This window comes from Cynocephalus volans, chromosome 4 (genome assembly GCF_027409185.1).
Source record: "Cynocephalus volans isolate mCynVol1 chromosome 4, mCynVol1.pri, whole genome shotgun sequence".
Classification (NCBI taxonomy): domain Eukaryota; kingdom Metazoa; phylum Chordata; class Mammalia; order Dermoptera; family Cynocephalidae; genus Cynocephalus; species Cynocephalus volans.
In genome coordinates this window covers 106,424,046-106,444,715 of record NC_084463.1, presented here as the reverse complement: position 1 = coordinate 106,444,715, position 20,670 = coordinate 106,424,046, and the positions used below count along the sequence as shown (strand labels likewise).

The following is a 20,670-nucleotide window of genomic DNA, read 5'->3' as shown; positions in this document are numbered from 1 at the left end:
CCTTGAGGAAGGATATTTCTCTGACTCCAGGATGTTGGTTGGCCCTGTGACCTCAGTTCTCTGATGGGTCCAAGAAAAATAATTGATTTTCAGCTTGTCCAGCTTTTGCTTTTTTTTAAGAATAGGAGTGACAACTTCTGAGCTCTCTTCTCCTGTTGCAGATGAAAGAAAGTATCTGAGTTTTCTTTTGAGGTCAGTTCTTAGCGACATAATTTTTTTTTTTTTACTAATTTGTTAGTTTTCTAATCTCTTTATACTCATTTAAAAATGTTCATCACTTTTACTTAATATTAGTGAGAGGCTTTGTCTGTATTATCAGGTATTACAAGAAGTGGAAATTCAATCTCTTGGATGGCCAGGTTAAAAGAAATTCCAGTTTCTCTTTTGGGGACTTATGAAATGTCAAAATATCTCAGGGACTTAGTCCAAACACCATATGGAAAGAGGAAGAGCTTATGCATCCATCAGTGGGCAACATTTTTCAGCTGTCAATACTTCTGTTCTTGATATGTGGTATCACTGTTAAAACAGGTGAAAGCCCGTGATTCAATTCTGCCTAGTCCATAGATTTAATAATGCCCTTGCTACCTAAGTGACTCTATCTAAGGGAACGTAATTCTATTGCTTGCATTTATAGGCCTAATGTTCTCACTTGAACTTCCTAGTTTACTGGCACATTAGGTTTCTCTTTCCAAAGTCTGCCATGATGCCATATAATTGGGTCTGCAGAGTCTTCTGCCTTATCTACGTGCCATCCTGGAGCTGATATTTCACCCTTGCTTTTCTATACTCTGGCATTAAAATAAATAAATAACAATTTTACTGACTTTCCTTTCTCTCTGTGCCCAAATATATATCATTTCTCTTATGGGAAAAGTTCTCCTTTAGAGACCTTTGTTGCCATTTATACTGCCAACAGACTATAAGACCTCATTGGAATTTTCTTAATTTATTAGAGAGTTCGAAAAGTGTTGAATGTTAGAAAAAAGTTGTTGGGATATTTCTTTTAGAACTCTAATGCGAAAGAACTCACGAGTTGGTAAAGAGTTTGTAAAATGACAAAATAATTCCTGTCAAATTCTTGACTTACATTTATGTTACTAAGAAGGTTCTCTAGAGTGACTCTTTCTAGATGATATAAAATCTACCGTCTTTACCGTTAGATAGGAAAACTGTTGCTTATTTTATTTTATTTATTTTTTTTGTGCTGGCTGGTGCAGGGATCCTTGGTGTTCCAACTTTTAAATGGAATTTTCTTTCATTAAAAGATAAGTGATATATAATTTCACCTTTTTAAAATTGAAACATACTTGATTATTCATATTTGTGAGGTGCAGAGTTGAATATCAATACCTGTGTACAGTACATGATGATCAAATCACCTTTACAAAACGTAATCATTCTTTCTCTTACCTTATTTCCCGCAACATGCCTCCTCTCCTATTCCCACCTCTAATAACCACAGTTCTGTTCTCTCCCTTTGAAAGTTCAACATATTATTGTAATTGTTGTTTCTTTCTTTCTTATGTTAAATTCCATTTAAAAAAATTAGTATTGGGTTGAATAGAGAGAAAGAGTTAAGAGCAGGGACTCTGGAGCCTGAGTGCTTGGGTTCAAATTTCATTCTGCAACTTCCTTCCTATTTGACCTGGGGGAAGTTTCTCAACTCAATTTTCTTGTCTGTAAAATGTATAAATAACAACTGTGCTTGCTTCATAGGTTGTTACAATAATTAAAGGAGTTAATATTTATGAAATGCTTAGAGCAGGGCCTTGCACATACTATGTGCTATACAAAATAGGTGAATTAATGTGAATTGATTTTTCTAGAAATTGGGATAGGTGAAATTTTAACCAAATCATGTTGGGCACCATAGTCTGTGCTTTTTCTGTCATTTAAAGTTGGCTCACTTCCTGGACACATACTCACCCAAACCAAGCACCCTCTGTAAGCTCACTCTCAGCTCCTGAGTCCTAAGGGCATATACCATGGGGTTAAGGGCTGGGGGAATGACAATATGCAGCACATTGAGGAGAACAGGAATGAGGGGAACACTTCTTCCTACCAGATGGGTGACAGAGACTACAATAATAGCTGTATAGAAAAAGAGAATGAGGATGAGGTGGGAGCTGCAGGTACTCAGGGCCTTAGATGTTGCTTCAGAAGAGTTCAACTTCAGCACTGAGTGAAAAATCAAGGCATAGGAAGCAAAGACCAGAGCCATGTCACTCCCAACCACAACCCAGATGAAGGCCAACTGGTAAAATCTGTTAATGGTGATGTCATCACAGGCCAGACTGGTGACCCCCAAGTTAGAGCACAGGCAGTGGTCAATCTCATTCCTGGAGCAATAGTGTCTCTGGGCAGCCAGCACAGGCACTGGGATGGTCAACAGGCCATTTCGGAGCACCATGGACAGTGCGGCTTTGATTATAAAAGCTTCAGTGACTATGGAGGGGTACTGAAGGGGATAACAAATGGCTACATATCTATCCACTGCCATGCAGAGGAAGATGCCTGACTCCATGCACATAAAAGAGTGGATGGCATAGATCTGAGCAAAACACTGAGGGAGGCTGATGGCCTTGGCATCAAGCCAAAGGATGGCTAGAATCTTGGGCATGATGGTGGTAGCCAGGCCAATGTCCACTATAGCCAGGACACCAAGGAACTGATACATCGGCTGCTGCAGGGTAGACTCATGGTGGATAATGATTAAGACAAGGAGATTGGCACCAAGAGCTAAGAGGTAGAACAGAGCCAGGGGCAGAGAGAGCCAATGCTGCCACTCATGAATGCCTGGGAATCCCATCAGGATGAACTCAGATACTTGAAACCATGAGCTATTGGTCATATTCTGGGTGATATCCGTATCATGGGTGTCTTGTTCTCAGCATCTGCCTGTGGATTAAGGGAAAACAGAATAAGGCTGTGGTTAGTTTAACTGGGGTCAAAATTTGTGTAGAGGAATAAGGCTTACCCACAATAACACTGTCCTTTTTTTTTTTTTTTTTTTTAACATAATGTATTCTCACTCCTCTTGCCATCTTTGGAAAAAGTTGAGGTAAGAACAGAAGGGCCAAAATAGATTCTAAGATAAAGATTTTAGTAGAATAAAAGTGAAGATTTACTAGCTTTATTTTCCTGAAATTCTGGGTGAATTTTTTTATGTGGGAAACATGGATGCAAAGAAGGAGATGAGTACATTTTAAAGAGCCTTATTTTTAGCAGGTAAAGTTAAAGGGCAGAGGTGTTGTCTCCATTTTTGGGGATCTTCAGGAAGAGACTAAGTAGCCATAATGGAAAGCCCAACCATGCTTTTCTTATAAACAGTGCCTTGCAGTTGGCATATGGTTTCTGACACAGACCATCTCATTTAAACTTCATTATGCCAGGTGTTATTTACATATGAGGAAACAGAGGTTGGATGAGTTGTCTACATAAGAAACTACAGCAAAAATTTTAATCTTTTGCACTTAATTTCAGCACTCTATCAAATTATAGCCAATAGGTTAGTGCCCTTCAGGAATGTCATTTGCTTCCTTTTCTGATTATGAAAGTAATGTTAAAGACATACTTAAAGTTGTGTTTTCAAATAGTTAATTTTATTAATAAAAAATGTAAGGAGAAAAAATTACCAGCAAACTTCCAACCATATCCAGATTTTTCTATGGGATAGTATGGAAATAAAGCAGGACTTTATTGCACACATTTAAACTTTTTTTTTTTTTTAAAGTCATTTCGTGGCTTATTGTTGGAACTTTAACACTTGGTGCTCTCTATTCTTGATTTTGTTCATTCTTGAATTGTTGGAGAATATTTTCAAGTGATTGTATTAAAATGTGTACTTGGGCATTACGCTTTGGGAATCCTTGAATATTTTAGAATTCTTTTTTTTTTTTTTTTTTTTTTACCTTTATCCATGAATAATACCATGCCTTGTAAAACATTTAGGTATCAATATTAATTTTCCCTAATCTCTGCCTTTGCTTCATTTCATGGCATTAAGTGTAAGATCCTCTGAGGAGAATGAATGACTATACCACTTATTGACTGTAATAAGCATATAAGGGTACTTCAAAATGTTCATGGAAAAATAGAACTAAAAGATAATATGAATATTTCCATGAACTTTTTGAAGACCCCTGTTGGGAAAATATAAAAAATGGTCAGGGCCCCTCAGATGTTCAGAATCTTGCCGAGCATCTGATGTGATTGCGCATGTGCCGCCCCGCCCACTCCCGCCATCTTTCCCAGGGAGCTTCCTGGTGCTGAGACCTCACGGCGCTGCTGCTGGGATTCTGGGCCTGTGTTCTGTGCCTGTGAACGTATTTTGAACTGTGGCCTTAAGTATAAAGGACTAACGGCTGTGATACGCGGAGCTTCTGGAGACGATCTGGGAAGCCGTTAGGGCGGCTGCTCCTAGCTCTGAATACAGCCTATTGTTTCTTCACCCACGGCTCGTAGACCTGCGTGTGAAGGGTTCGTGACCCAGTCTGGACAACGGGCGAGGGGTCTGTGAGCCCGAGCCCTAGCTTTACAACCGCTTGTATATTACTGATGAAATTAACAAAGAAAAATAAATAAAACAACAGCACTTTTAGAAAACAAACAAAAACTAGATATAAAAATACCAGCAACCAAAGGTAGTGATCTTTAACATTTAGAAATATTTAATTTTCAGCATTTTTCTTTGTAGTCTTCTTACATAGTTGATGTTTCATGTAAGCAGGATTTTCATAGTGTGCCTTTTCTTAACATAGTATACATAAATTTCTCAGTTCATTGGGAAACTCTTTATAAACATATTTTTAATGACCACTAAATGCTATCAAATGGTTTTATAACATTTCCCTCAGTTTTTGTTTGGTTTTACATGCTGCAAATATACATACATATATACATTTGAATATGTGCATATTTTACCTTTACAAGTCATGTTTATACTATTTTTCTTTTATGTTTCTTCTATCTTTTAAGTTTAAATAAGACTCTTTAACCAAGAATTTATGAATGGTCTCATGGGAGTCTGCGAACTTCCTAAGTTTATATGGAAACATTTTTCTATATTCACATTATTCTGAAACGAGGATCTGTTTACAACCCACCATCCAAACAAGAAACAATTACAGAATATCATTCTTTACTCAAAATTTCGACCAATATTCACTTCACTATGATTTTTAATTTTTGATAGTTGACCTTTTGGTTTTGTGATGCAACTTATTTACATGGAATTTCTTTTGCACTAATGAGAGTTACGTAAATGCATTGATTTCAAATAATTAAACAATGGCTTCTACATCTCTTACCGAGTGATTATTATGCCTCCTTTCTCACAAAGTGAATTTTTATATACACAAAATTCCATTTCTGGGAATCTACTGTTTTTATTTCTTTCTGGTTATTTTTGTGTTACCACCAAACTGAATTAAAATATTTAGTTTTATGATTTTATGATAAACAATTTACAAAAGGACTATATTCCTCTTATTATTCTCTTTAATTTAAAGCCATTTCTTCATGCACTTATTCTCCAAATTAATCTTAGAATTCCGTTGTTGAATTCTAAAATAGCATGGTTTTGGTTGGATTATGTTAAACCTGCAGATTAATTTTGAAAAATACGTTGACATCTTTATTTTATCAAGTCTTCTCATTCATAAATATGGACCCTCTCTACCTTTATTTAAACCTTAAAGAAACCCATTAAAGTTTTGTACTACACTATTATTATTATAATTCTTAGTATTTTGTGATTTCTTAGTGAGTATGATTGTTTTTCTGCATCATGTATTCCAAAGTGTATTTCTGGCATATGGAAATCCATTGAATTATATTTTTTAGTGTTATTATGTTAGTTTTTGTTATTTCCTCTTGTATTTATCTACTTTGCTAAACTTGTGGCACTTTTAAATGTTTTGTGATTTTTTTGTGTGTGTTATATCAACTAATTAATTGTTGGTGATAAACATCTTGTATTGTTTTGTATATTGCAATTGTATTTGTTTTGTTCTTTTGTCTTGTATATCACTTATTTTGCTAAACTCTCATCAAATCTTAAAATTTTCCCGTTGATACACTTAAAAAAATTTTTTTTTCTAAGTAAAACAAAAAATTGCTTGCGAACAGTGATATTTTCTCTCTTTACAAATATTGATATTTCAATTTTCTTTGCGTCTTAGTGAAATGATTGGAAATTCGTGATTGATGTATTGTAAAATAATTATGATATCAAACATCTTTGACTTTTTGGTTGAATTTAATTTAATGCGAATTCAGCTAGAATTTACATTAAATATGATGTCTTTTGTTTTTAAAGTTACATGTCTTTTATCAGACATAACATTATTAATTCCTTTTGCTTGGAGTTACTCTTTGTTCTGGGAATCTTTGTATATAATTTACTTTTCTAGATCCCCTGGCTTAACATTTATTCACTGACAATCGTAGAAGTCTGTCTCATTTCTCTCCTGTTTCCTGGTCAGAGACCTTAGTCCCTACAAAAATGAAGAGCCTGAGAGAAGGGAGGAACTAAAAGTGAAGAATCAAACAAGGAAAGCTGACCATGGAAGCCAAAGATAAGACATGTAATCACATTCAGAGATCAGGACAGAATTACAAGACATGGAACATATCAACCACCTCACCTCTCAAAATGCAGATCATTGACTGGTTTACTAGTTATTTCAGGAAGGGCAAAGAAGACGCTCCCAGGCTGGCTATGACTTCTGTAGCTGTTTCTACTTTCCTGGCTGCAGCTGCGTATGCTCAGCCTTTTCTTGTTCAGATCAGATCCCTGTTCTTGCTCAACACCCCTGGAGTCTGGGGTTTTAGTATAAAACCCTGAAATGTCTGGTCCTGTTGTGCTGTTCACTAGGCCCTGCACACTCTATTCCAAGCATCCTCAAGGGCCTAATGATGTTAACATTGCAATGGGAATAGGACCCAAGTGCTCTTTGGGGCTAGCCAAATTTCTGGGGGTATACCTATTCAGCCCTAGTCCCAGGGGCAGCCTACCAAACAGAAAGATTTTCACTCCAGGCTCCTCAAGCATTAATTTATCCCTGTCTGGTGAATATGCCCCTCATTATAGGAAGGTTCTGAAGTCAAAATATTTCTTTATGCCATATCCCTTCCAGAGATTGCCCGTATTTGTTTCTTGTTTCACAAACTTTCAGTAACCACTTTGTTTTCTTTCTCTTCTTTATTTCCTGAATACTTTTTATCTGACTGCATTTACTTTTGCCTCAACACCACATAGAATTGCTCTTGCTAATGATCTTAAATTGTCAATATAATGAATGCATTTAGAATTTAATCTTACCAGAATCCTCTCCAGTATTTGTTCGTGTTGATTGGTTCTTTTTTTCTAGAACCATTTCCCTCTTTTGTCTTTCATTGATAGCATATTTTTAGTGTTAATTAAACTGGAACAACAGAGTGATAAAATTATCTTCACTGATAGAAATGTCGATCTTCTCTGGGAAAGACTGTTCTCCATGGTAATTTTCATCAAGCAACTTACCCATAAGAAAAATAAGTCTTCTCAGTGGGTTTCTTCATGGTATTAGAGGAACTAAATGATAATAGTAATAGAGTGGGATGGAATTATACCCACTCTTGGGTCGCAGACAATAAATTAGTGATATGGTCTTAAATAAACCTCAGATGATTGACTAATAAAAGGAACCCCTGTATGGCATGCTATATAATGGATACATTTATGAGCTTGGACAGGGAGAATTCAAAGAAGGGCATGTTGATGCTCATCAGGAAAACGCTCTTTTGAATTTAAAGGTAGACTAGACCCAGCAATGAATGCTCTAATCCACTTCCTGGAAGAGTCTTCCTGGGTTCCTGAGGTGAGTGGTTGCGAAGCTATTCTAGTGATGCTATGATGGGACATAAGTGGATGGATAGATAGATAGATTAATGGATAGATAGATGGGTGGATGGATAGATACGTCTACACTGACTCCCTCTGAAGCTCAAAATTGATCTGTTTGTTAACAGGGACAATGAGAGACTTAAGGCCACTATGGGCTATATCCAGACTGATGTATAATTAGCAAATGGATTTTATTGGCCCCAGAAGGGTACTGATAGTTCCTGATTGGGATAGGCAGATGTTCCGGATTTCAATTTTCAAAGAAAGAAATGGAAACAAATGATTTAAATATCATCAGAGGATTAGAACAGAAAATATTTTAATTTGGACTCTCTGTATAGTCTCATATCAAAGAACTTATTTTATTGCCTTATATGGAACCTACAAAGAGGGGGTTAATTTATTAGCTGAAGTGATTGATCCCAGTCACCAAGGGAAAATTAAATTGCTTCTAAACAGTGAAGGCAAGTAGACTATGTTGGGAGTATAGAGGGTTATCTGAGGTGCATCTTAATATTTCCATGCCCAATAGTAAATGTTAATGGAACCAACTAAAATAGAGCAGAATGACTTGGGATTCAGGCCCTTTGGGAATGAAAATTTTGGTCACTTTACCAGGTCCTAGAAGAGGTGGAGGAAATATGGTAGATATTAGTTATGGCTTTGTGATAAACTACAGAAATGAGAACTGTAGTAGTATTGAATATTTTATTTGCTTTTTATACATATGCTTTTATTTCTATATGCTAACCATTTTTTCTCTCTTGTTTATTTTTATTCTATATACAAGTTATTGAAAGTTAGTTTTACAATTTAGTCTTCAGGCAACATAATATTCAATGGGATTCTGACCGAATTTGAGGAATAACATACCCAGCAATGCATACAATGAACCTTGGGTCTATACATCTTGTTCTTTTGGGGGAAAGGGTGAGAATTTCTTTATTTCTAAGAAGTATCAAGTTGTTTTGTTGTTGTATGGGAGTTCAAATGTATATAAAGGGTGCATGTGGAAGCTGAGTAGTTAAAGGTGGGAAGTATGCTGGTAACTGATGTATTACATTTCAACTGCAAATTTATCCTTTTTGCTTGCTCGGTAAAAATGGATCTGGACACTTTAAGTGCTACTCTTGCCAGCTAGAGGGCACTGAAGGAAAATTTTCTTTTCCAGTGGAGCTAAAAATCACATAACATGAAATTTACACTTTAACCATTTTAAAGTGTTTCAACTCAGTGGATTCCAGTACATTCACAATGATGTGAAGCCATAACCTCTGATTCCAGAACATTTTTGTCACTCGCCTCCCCCCCCCCGAAAAAAAACTCTATTAAGCAGTCACTTCTCATTTCCTGTTTCCCCTAATCCCTGAAAACCACTAATCTGCTTTCTGTCTCTAAGGATTTGTATATTTTGGACATGTAATAAGATGAAATTATATAATATGCGACCTTTTCTTGCTTTTTTCACTTAGAATAATGTTTTCATGGTTCATCCACATTGTAGCGTGTATCAATACTTCATTAGTTTTTATGGCTAAATAATATTCCATTTATAAATATACCAAATTGTGTTTATCCATTCATGAAATGATGGACATTTGGATTATTTCGATTTTTTTTTTGGCTATTGTGAATAATACTTCTGTGAACCACATTTTTGTGTGGGCATATATTTTCAATTCTTTGGGCATATATCTAGAAGTGAAATTCTTGGCTCTCATGGTAACCCATGTTAATCATCTGAGGAACTATCAAAGTGTTTTTCAAAGCAGCTGCACATTTTACGGTCATCCAGCAGTGTGTGAGAGTTTTAATTTCTCCACATCTTTACCACCACTTGTTATTGCCTGCTTTTAAAAAAATTATTGTAGCCATTTTAGTAGATATGAAGTGGTATCTCAGTGTGGACTTGCATTTCCCTGATGCCTAATTATATTGGACATCTTTTCATGTGCTTATTGGGCACTTGCATATATTTTTTGGAAAAATGTTTATTCATTCCTTTTGTCCATTTTAAATTGGACTTACTTAATTGGTTTGTTTGTATTTTTACTATTGAGCTGAAAGTGTTCTTTCTCTCTCTCCACACACACACATACACACACATGCTAATATGAGAGTACCTTGAAAAAGTTCATGGAAAGATTTGTATTATCTTTTAATTCTATTTTTCCATGAAGTTCCCTCAAATATATGACTATATCGTTTCTTATCAGATATATGATTTGCAAAAATTCTTTTCCTATTTTGTGAATTGTCTTCTTACTTTCTTAATGATATCCTTTGAAGAACAAACATTTTTAATTTTGATGAAGTCAAATTTATCTATTTTTTGTTTGTCTTGTTTTGTGCTTTGGGGGTCATATCTAAGAAGGCCTTGGCTAAACCTGGTTGTGAAGATTTACCCTTATATTTTCTTCTAGAGTTTTGTAATTTTAGCTTTTACATTTAAGTGTAAGAATTCATTTTTTTATATGGTGTGAGGAGGGGTTCAACTTCATTTTTTTGCATGTGGATATTTAAGGATCCCTGCCCCATTTGTGGAAAAGACTATTCTATCCTCACTGCATGACCTTGGCACCCTTGCTGAAAATCAGTTGACCATAGATGTATGAGTATATTTTTGGACTCTTACTTCTATTCCATTTAAATATTTGTCTATCTTTATGCAAACTCACATTGTTTTGATTACTTCGAAGCAAATTTTGGAATTGGGAAGTGTGAGTTCTCCCACTTCGTTCTTCTTTTCTAAAATTGTTTTGTCTATTTAGGGTCATTTGCAATTCCATATAAATCTTTAAGTCAGGTTGTCCATTTGTCTTAGTCCATTTTCTGCTACTATAACAGAGAACCACAGACTGGATAATTTATAAAGAAAATAAATTTATTTGGCTCACAGTTCTGGAAGCTGGGAAGTCCAAGAGCATGGTGCTGGCATCTGGTAAGGATCATGCTACAACGGGGGATGTAAGGGATAGGGAGCACATGAGACAGATAATTGGGCCCAACTCATCTTTTTTTATCAGAAGCCCGCTCCTGTGATAATGAACTAGCTCCCATGATAATGGCATTAATCCATTCATGAGGGCAGAACCCTCATCACCTAATCACCTCTTAAAGGCCCCACTTCTTAATACTGTTACAATGGCAATTAAATTTCCACATGAGTTTTGGTGAGGACATTCAAACCGTAGCACCATTTCTGCAAAAAAAAAAGGCATTTGCTATTATGATAAGAATTGCATTAAATGTGTAGATCATTTTTTGCAGGTATTGACATCTGAACCATATTAATTCCTCCATCATGAACACCGAAGTCTTTCCATTTATTTAGGTTTTCCCTAATTTCTCTTAGAAATGTTTTGTAGTTTTCACTGCACAAGTCTTGTACCTCCTTGGTTAAATTTATTCCTAAATGTTTTGTTGCTTTTGGTGCTATTGTAAATGGAATTTTTTAAATTTAATTTTTGAATTGTTTGTTGCTATTGTGTAGAAATACAGCTAATTTTTTATGTTAATATATTCTGCAACTTTGCTTAGTTTGTTTAAAGCTCTAATTCTTTGTGTGTGTGGATTCTTTAGGATTTTCTATTTGTAAGATTATGTCATTATTTAAAATTAAGTAGAACATCAGAGATACTTTTACTTCTGCCTTTTTTTTGGATGCTTTTTATTTATTTTTGTTGCCTAATTGACTTAGTCAGTCTAGGAAATTTTTGTTAATTTTCTTCATCATTTAACAGAGTTCATTCTTGTTTTATTGATTCTCTGTATTGTTTTTCTCTTCTCTGTTTTTTAATCTCTACTCTAAATCTTTATTATTTTAAGTTTTCTTTTTGTTTTGGTTGTAGTTTTGTAGTTTTTACTTCTTTTTCTTGTTACATAAGGTGAAAAAAGTTAGGTTATTGATTTGAGATTTTTTTTTAAATGGAGACATTGTAAGTATAAATTTCCTTCTGAGCACTGCTTTTTCCTGTGTTTTTGTATGTTGCATTTTCATTTTCGTTTCTATCAAGAAATGAAATTATTTTATAATTTCCCTTTTGATTTCTTCTTTGATTCATTGGTTTTTTTAAAGAAAGTAAGTTGTTTAATTTTAACACACTTTAAAAAATTTTCAGGTTTCCTTTGGTTATTGATTTCTGACTTTATTTCATTGTGGTAAGAGAAAATAATGTGCATGATTTAAATTTTTTTTTCAGCTAAATCTTATTATATGGACTAGAATATGGTCTGCTTTGGAGAACATTCCCAGTGCTGTTGAGAAGAATGTGTATTCTGCTGTTGGGTGGAATGTTTTTTATATACCTGTTAGGTCTAGTTGGTTTATAGGTTTACCTAAATTTTTTATTTCTTTATTGATCTTCTGTCTAGTTGTTCTAACCATTATTAAAAGTAGGGTGTTGAATTATCCAAGTGTTATTGTTGAACTTTCTGTTTCTCTCCTCAATTCTGTCAGTTTTTGCTTCATGTAATTTGAGGCTCTCTTGTTTGGTGCATATGTGTGTATTGCACATTATTGTAGTTTCTGGATGGATTTACCTTTTTATTATTATACAATGTTCTTTATCTCTCATAACAATTTTTAAAGTCTCTTTAGTCTGATATTAGCATAGTCATATACTAATATAATACAGTATACTTTTCTTTTGCTTACTATTTGCATGGAATTCTTTTCCATACTTTCATTTTCAACCTGTTTGTGTTTTTGGCTTTAATGTTAGTCTCTTGTTAGTCTCTTAAAAAACTCATTTTGGCAATTACTGCCTTCTAATTGAAGAGTTTAATCCATTTACATTTAATGAATTACTAATAAAGAAGGACTTCTTCCATTCTGTTATTTCTTGTTACATGTCCTTTCTTTTTGCTCCTCAGTTTTTCCATACTGCCTGCTTTTGTGTTATACAAATATTTTGTAGTATACCATTTTGATTTCCCCCTCTGTACTTTTTTCTCTATATTTTAAATTATTTTCTTACTCTTGCCTGGGGATTACAATTAACATCTTAATTTATAATAATATAGTTTTAATTATTATCAATTTAATTTTAATAGTATACAAAAACTTTGCTCCTGTTTAGCTTCATCCCCCTTTATCTTGTTGTTATAAATTACATCTTTATACATCGTCTTCCTGAAGGACTCCCTTTAGCATTTTTTCATAGGGTAGCTCTAATAGCTATGAACTCTCTTTTTTATTCTGTTTTTGTTTGTTTTCATCTGGGAATTATTTGGGAATGTTTTACTTTTTCCTTTATTTTTGAGGATAGCTTTGCTGGATACAGAAATCTTGGTTAACAGTTTTTTCTTTTAGCACTTTTAGTAAGTCATCCCACTGATTTCTAGCCTATATGGTTTCTGATGAGAAAGCAGCGGCTAATCTTATTGAAGATCCCTTTTCTATGACAAGTTGCTTCTCTATTGCTGCTTTTAGAATTTTTTTTGCCTTTGTCTTTCTAAAATTTGATTATAATACATCTTGTAAATCTCTTCGAATTTATTCTACTTGGAGGCTGTTGAGCTATTGAATACGTAAATTCACATTTTTCATCAAGTTTGTTAAGTTTTCTGTGATTATTTATTTAGATATTATCTCTTATCTGTTCTTTCTTTCCTCTCTTTCTGGAGATTTTATTATGTGTATGTTCATATGATTTATTGGTGTCCTACAGGTATGCTAGGTTCTGTCCACCTTTCTTCATTCTTTTTTTCTGTTTACTCCTTAGTTAAGGTAATCTCAATGGATCTGTCTTCAGTTTATTTGATTCTTTCCTCTATTTGCTCAAATGTGCTATTGCACCTCCCCATCCAGTGAATTTTTCAATTTACTCATTGTACTTTGCAACTCCAGAATTTTTATTTAATTTCTTTTTATTATTTTTTTCTCTTTATAGATATTCTCTACTTGGCAAAACATTGTTCTCCTGGTTTACTTTAGTTCTTTGACCAGGGTTTCCTTTCACTCATTAAGTATATTGAAGACATTTGATTTAAGGTTTTTGTCTAGTAAGTCCTAATACCTGGGCTTCCTCAGACAGAATTTTTATTAATTTATTTTCTCCCCTGTGTATTAATGTATTTTTCCTCCCATATTTTCTTATTTCTTTGCATGCCACATAATTTTTGTTGAAAAGTGGACATTTTGAATATTATAAGTAGTAACTGTGAAAATCAGTCTTTGTTGATGGGCTCTGTGTTTCTTTAGAAGCACACCTTCAACATTCAACCATGCAGTTTACAGCTCTGCCTTGATCTTTATTTCCTGCCTGCACAGAGCATGAAGTTCAGCCAGACGTGAGGGCTCAGGGACTTTTCAGCTTTTTTCTGAGGTGCACCCAGCCCTGGGCATGCAAATGGCCCCCTCGACTCCCCCAAATATGTGGAAGCTTTTCAAAGCCTTTATTTCCAAGGCATCTCACTTCCCAGTGTTTCTTCCCAAACTTCCTAGTATGTCTATTGTTTCCCCAATAGACACTGTCATTCCTTGCCTCAGCTGATGGAGGCTAACACATTCATCTTTAAATATTCTTGAAAGGCCCCCAGATATCTGCCACTCCACCCTGGAAGAGTTCTGAGTTAGGTAAAATAAAGGCAAGGCCTTTGCACCTGTCCTTCAGTGAACCACCAGAGAACCACAGTTCTTTAAGAACAAGGTCAGCTCTGCTCCCTCTGGGAGCATAAACTTGTACAGGAAACATGAGACTGCTGTTTTCAAGACCACCATTGAACTGGAGAGGGAGGAATGGGGCCACAGTGAGTTAGGGTGCCACAAATTCTCTTCTATTGAGATTCAGTCATTTTTTTCATGATCAAGTGTCCACCTGTTGCTGCAAACATTCAGTTAGTTCCAATAAGTCAACTCTGAAAATTTGTGCCAGTTTATTTGCTGTTTTGGTAGAGGGACAGGCTCCTGGAGTTCCTTAGTTCACTATTTTCACTGAAGTCACTGGAAAGGGATTTATTTCTGATGTGCTTTCTGTCAGGCTTAGATGTAACATGTATAGCTCTTCTGGTGCCCAGCTCATGCAGTGTATCTGCAGTATAAGATAGCCAATAGCATTCACTGGCCAGCAGCTTCCCCTAGTATCCCTCTGGGATGGTTTTGTAGCAGAGAGTCTTTGGTGAATTATCTCCTTGTGCACAACTTTCCTTGGCACCCTATAGTGTGGATTTCCAGCAAAGCATGATGGCATTTTCTTGCCTTTTCACTGTACTATTCTGTGCCCTCTCCAATAAGGCTGGATCTCAGCACAGAAGTTTTCTTCCTTGGGCATATATCTCATCTCTAGTGGCTGTGGCTGATCTTTACGTCTGCTATTTTTGTATTCTTTAGAATTTTATCTGCTTATTAGTCAACCCCTTGATATTCCAATCCGTTCTTATAGTTAATAACTTTTTATATTAACTTATCCATGTTCAAATTATCATGTGGTTTATTTCTCCTTTTTGGATCCAGAATTATATATTGGAGGAATGACGCATACTAGAAATTTCAATGAATGATGAATTTAATAAAGCTTCACAGTCAAATAGAAATGAATTTTGATAGTGTAGTTGTGAATACTGAGTTCTAAAATATTTTTGAAATATAAGTGAAATGCTTTAAAAAATCAATAATAGCTCAGAACTAAAATTTTTAATTATTTCATTAAAATTTAATATTCTAGTTATTTTTGCTTTTAAACAAATCACCATAAACATAGTGGCATCTAACAACACCTATTTTATCACACTCACTGATTCTGTGCATCAGGAATTCAAGAACCATGCAAAGGGAATGGTTTACTTATTCTGCATAATATCCGTAGCCTCATCTCAGAAGACTTAAACAGCTGGGGGTAGTCAAATGGTTAAGGACTAGAATCTGTTGAAGGAATCTTCTCTCACATGTCTGGCTTCCTGGGCTATTGTGATTCCAAGGCTGTGCTCAGCTGGTACTGTTGACTGGAGTACCCATATATGGCCTCTTCATGTGGCTTGTAATTCTCTCTGCATGGAAACTGGATGCTGAGTGGAAATGTCTTGGAATGAGCATCGAGGGAGCCAGCATTCCAAGATACATAGGTAGATGCTGCATGGCTTTTTCTGGCCTGAGTTTCTGCCTCATTCTGTTGATTGAAAGCAAGTCACTGAGGCTAGCTCATATTCATGAAATAAGGGAATTAGATTCAACCTCTTGATGGGTAGTTAGTGCTTTAATGTGTTGTTACATTGCAGAATAGTATGTGAGACGGGAGATATTATTCTGGTCATCTTTGGAATATTCCATACCTAGTGAGATGTTCTGTGGAGAATAAAAGAGACATAAAAATGCTAAAGTGCTTATCTTGAGCTTGAAATTGGAAGGAGAAAATACGTTATAGCTATTATATAATTTGGGCATACTGATAAATAAGTATGAGTTTGAATGTGTTCGTGAAGCTGTGAACATAACAACCTATCAAACAGACATATTTAATAACACTTTCAAATCAATGAAATGGGGGAGTGGTAAGATCTGTGAAAGAGATCAAATCAGGAAAAGTCAGGAGTAAAAAAAAGAAACCACCAGAAAACATAATGAAAATAAACAAGATCGCAGGGGCAAAAGCAAACATAGAAATTATGATAAATGTGGATGGACTAATGCCCCTATTTAAAAAGTAAATTCCTCAGATTTGGTCAAAAAATAAGGACTCAATTAATGGTGTTTCCAAAAGATAGACTGAAATTAAAATGGCAAAGGGATATGGAAATAAATGAAAGGAAAAGACAAATAGGCACATACTAGTAAAGTAGCATAATGGTAGTAAAATCATATAAAGCAAAACATATGGGCAAATATGACACACATGACAAAGAGGATAGTTCATACAAATAAAACAGAATGCACATCCTTTTTTATGCTCGTGGCACATAGACAGCAGAGAATAATTAATTGCACAAATCTTTCTGTTGTCACAATTTTTGCTGAGACAAGATGAATGTTAAGTGTACACATATTTTCAAAAGAATTGAGAGACACATCTTCATGTAAGTTGTTGAGAGTGTCCTACCATCTATGGCTATACTGCCTGAAGACTCCCAATCTCATCTGATCTCGGAAACTAAGCAGGGTCTGGCCTGGTTAGTACTTGGATGGGAGATGGCCTACAATCTGGGCAACTACACATAAACGCATGCAATGTGTTTTTGAAGAAGCAAATAAATTAATAAAAAATTATATATATATAGATCTCTCTCTCTCTCTCTCTCTATGTAAAAGTCTGGAAGCAGCTTTAAGGGTGGCTCAGCATTGCCATTTACTAGTTTTATCTAAACTGCCCAAGCCTCAGTATTGCCACTTACCAACCCAAGCTACTATTTCTTTGAAGAAAAGGATTAACAGTGATATTTTAGCAACTTCCTAACTAAGAGGAATTATATGAAATTACTTGATCCGTTATGGGATCATCAAGTTACAGCCCTTTTCTGTGACTGTGTTTCTCCTACCTCTTTTTATTGGATGATTCATTAATGTGAATCAGTGGCCACTATCGAGGAAGGGTGAATCAGCTGCTCTCTTTGGAGGAAGTTTATAGTCTCAGGTAAGTTTCCAAGCATAACTCTAGTATGGCCTGTCCCACGACATGGATCGACTTCCTGAAGCTCTGCTATGCTGTCCAACATCCACTACCCTGTGAAATAAGCTCATGGCTTCTGATGTGGCTACTGTCCCAGTGTTATCTTCTAAGTGGCTGTCTGAGGTGGACTCATATGCAAATTTCCTGAGGTCATTATTCAGATCATGGTCCAGGATATTTTCTTTGATAAACAGGATTCAACAGACCATGTTATACCCCTGATTGACCACATCATGAATAAAGCATCAATTAAGCACCTATTATATGCAGAGTTTTGTATGAGGCTCAGAGAAAGTATACAATGAACATGTGTCAGGGTTCTTGTACTCAAAATGTGTGCATTTTTGTTAGGTGAGCAAACAGTAAAAATTCATTTAGATTTAATTAACTGGTTGTTTGGAACTATTTTTTAAGGGCATTTTATTTTTTAAAATTAAAAAAATGTTTTATTGTGGTCAAATACACATAACATAAAATTTGCCATCTTAACCCTTTTTAAGTGTACAGCTCAGTGACATTAAGTACAACCACATTGTCGTGCAACCGTCACCACCATCCATCTCCAGAATGTTTTCATCTTCCCAAACTGAAGCTTTGTCCTCCTAAACACCAACTCCCCACTCCCTCTCCTGTGACTTTGGCAGCCACCATTCTACTTTCTGTCTCTATGAATGTGAAGACTCTAGGGAGCTCATGTAAATGGAATCATACAGTATTTGTCCTTTTGTGATTGACTTCAAGCATAATGTCTTCAAGGTTCATCCATATTGTAGCATGTATCAAATTTTCCTTTCTTTTTAAAGTCTGCATGATATTCCATTGTATGTGTAGACCATATTTTGTTTATCCATTCCTCTGTTGATGGACATTTGGGTTGCTTCCACTTTTTAGCAATAGTGAATAATGGTGCTATGAGCATATGTGTATATGTGTTTGTTTGAGTACCAGTTTTCAATTCTTTTGGGTATATACCTAAGAGTGGAATGGAAGGTAATGTGGTAATGCTATGGTAATATAGAATTTTGAAAATTCTATGATTTTTTGAGGAACCACCAAACTCCTTTCCACAGTAGCTGCACCATTTTACATTCTCACCAGCAGTGTACTAGGGTTCCAGTTTCTTATGTCTTCATCAACATTTGCTATTTTCTGATTTTTTTTGGTTATTATTCTAGCCATTCTTGTGTGTGTGAAGTAGTATCTCATTGTGGTTTTGGTTTACATTTCCCTAATGACTAATAATGTATTGGCCATTTCTATATCTTCTTTGGAGAAATGTCTATTCAAGTTATTTGCCAATATTTGGATTAGGCTGTTTGTCTTTTTGTTGTTGAGTTGTAAGAGTTCTTTATATATTCTTAATACTAGACCCTTATCAGATATATGATTTGCAAATGCTTTCTCCCATTCTGTAAGTTTTTCTAAATTATATTTTTAAGTAATTTGATGAGTTGCAAAGTTGTGGTCAGTCTCTAATATTCTTAGTTCTGTGCAGCATTCCTAATTTGTAAGGGAGCTTCATCAGTGCACGGTGCCTGGATGCAGGTAGTGTGCAGGTATGAGCAGAAGGGCTGGTGTGCCTCGGCTGGGTACCCAGCACAGTAAGGCATTTTCTAGGACCCATTTTCTTCTTTTCCTAGAAAGAAAACTTTGCCACTTAGTTAGATCGTTTTTTTCATTCGTATGTCATATTTCAAAGCATGCTTCCTTTATTATCTCTTTTGATGTCGTAGCATGCTTGTGAGTTAGCCCAGCAAAATATTATTATTACTTCTTTTAACTTGAAGAATTGAAGCATAGGAAGGTTTTATAAGTTGTTCAAGTTCTGGAACAGAGCAAGACTAAGAGGGAGAATAGTGCTATGGTTACTCAATCAGGCTTCCAAGGACTTGAATTCCAGCTCACCCACTTAAAAACTGTGCTGTCAGGGGCAAATTATATAATCCCCAGGGCCCCATTTCCCTTAGCTATAAGTTGGGAATAATATTGTACCTGCCTCACAAGGTTATTGTTAGGATTTAATCAGATTATATACATATATATACCTTATCAAAGTTTCTGGTCTGTAAGAAGTACTTATCACTTGTTAATCATTAATTTATTACTGAGATTTTCTGGTACAAAAATGGAATTTTTCTCTGTCCTTTGTAATAAAGATTTATTGTTTTCTTTTTCTTATTATGAAAATTACATATGGAAAGCACATAAATATATGAGTTAAAGAAAATTCATGTAAATGTTATTTTTAAAGGCTTTGTTTTCTATTGCAAGTAATATTACAATGAACTTTTTTAAGAAAAAAGTTTTTTCTTGCGTTAGACTGTTTCTTCTGGATATTTTTCTAAAAACAGAATTGCTGGATAAAATAATTTGAACATTTATGAAGATTTTTTTTTTTTCTTATGTGCTGCCTTTTTTTTTTTTTTAAAAAAAATTTTATTTTCTCGATATACATTGTGGCTGATTATTGCTCCCCATCACCAAAACCTCCCTCCCTTCTCCCTCCCCCCTCCCCCCCAACAATGTCCTTTCTGTTTGCTTGTCGTATCAACTTCAAATAATTGTGGTTGTTGTATCTTCACCCCCCCCGTTTTTGTGTGTGTGTGTGTGTGTGTTTGTGTGTGAATTTATATATTAATTTTTAGCTCCCACCAATAAGTGAGAACATGTGGTATTTCTCTTTCTGTGCCTGACTTGTTTCACTTAATATAATTCTCTCAAGGTCCATCCATGTTGTTGCAAATGGCAGTATTTCATTCGTTTTTATAGCTGAGTAGTATTCCATTGTGTAGATGTACCACATTTTCCGTATCCACTCATCTGATGATGGGCATTTGGGCTGGTTCCAACTCTTGGCTATTGTAAAGAGTGCTGCGATAAACATTGGGAAACAGGTATACCTTCGACTTGATGATTTCCATTCCTCTGGGTATATTCCCAACAGTGGGATAGCTGGGTCGTATGGTAGATCTATCTGCAATTGTTTGAGGAACCTCCATACCCCTTTCCATAGAGGCTGCACCATTTTGCAGTCCCACCAACAATGTATGAGAGTTCCTTTTTCTCCGCAGCCTCGCCAGCATTTATCGTTCATAGTCTTTTGGATTTTAGCCATCCTAACTGGGGTTAGATGGTATCTCAATGTGGTTTTGATTTGCATTTCCCGGATGCTGAGTG

General features: G+C 35.3%; 1 protein-coding gene across 1 annotated transcript; it reads right to left on the bottom strand.

The window, feature by feature from the left end:
- Nucleotides 1–1,906: 1,906 nt before the first annotated feature.
- LOC134377316 (olfactory receptor 56B34-like) lies at nucleotides 1,907–2,854 on the bottom strand. The gene has a single exon (XM_063095970.1). The coding sequence runs from the start codon at nucleotides 2,852–2,854 to the stop codon at nucleotides 1,907–1,909; it is 948 nt and encodes a 315-aa protein (XP_062952040.1).
- Between the last annotated feature and the right edge of the window lie 17,816 nt (nucleotides 2,855–20,670).

Bases quoted from the DNA above. Each gene is read 5' to 3' on its own strand.
- LOC134377316 (XM_063095970.1), bottom strand. From the start codon at position 2,854: ATGACCAATAGCTCATGGTTTCAAGTATCTGAGTTCATCCTGATGGGA.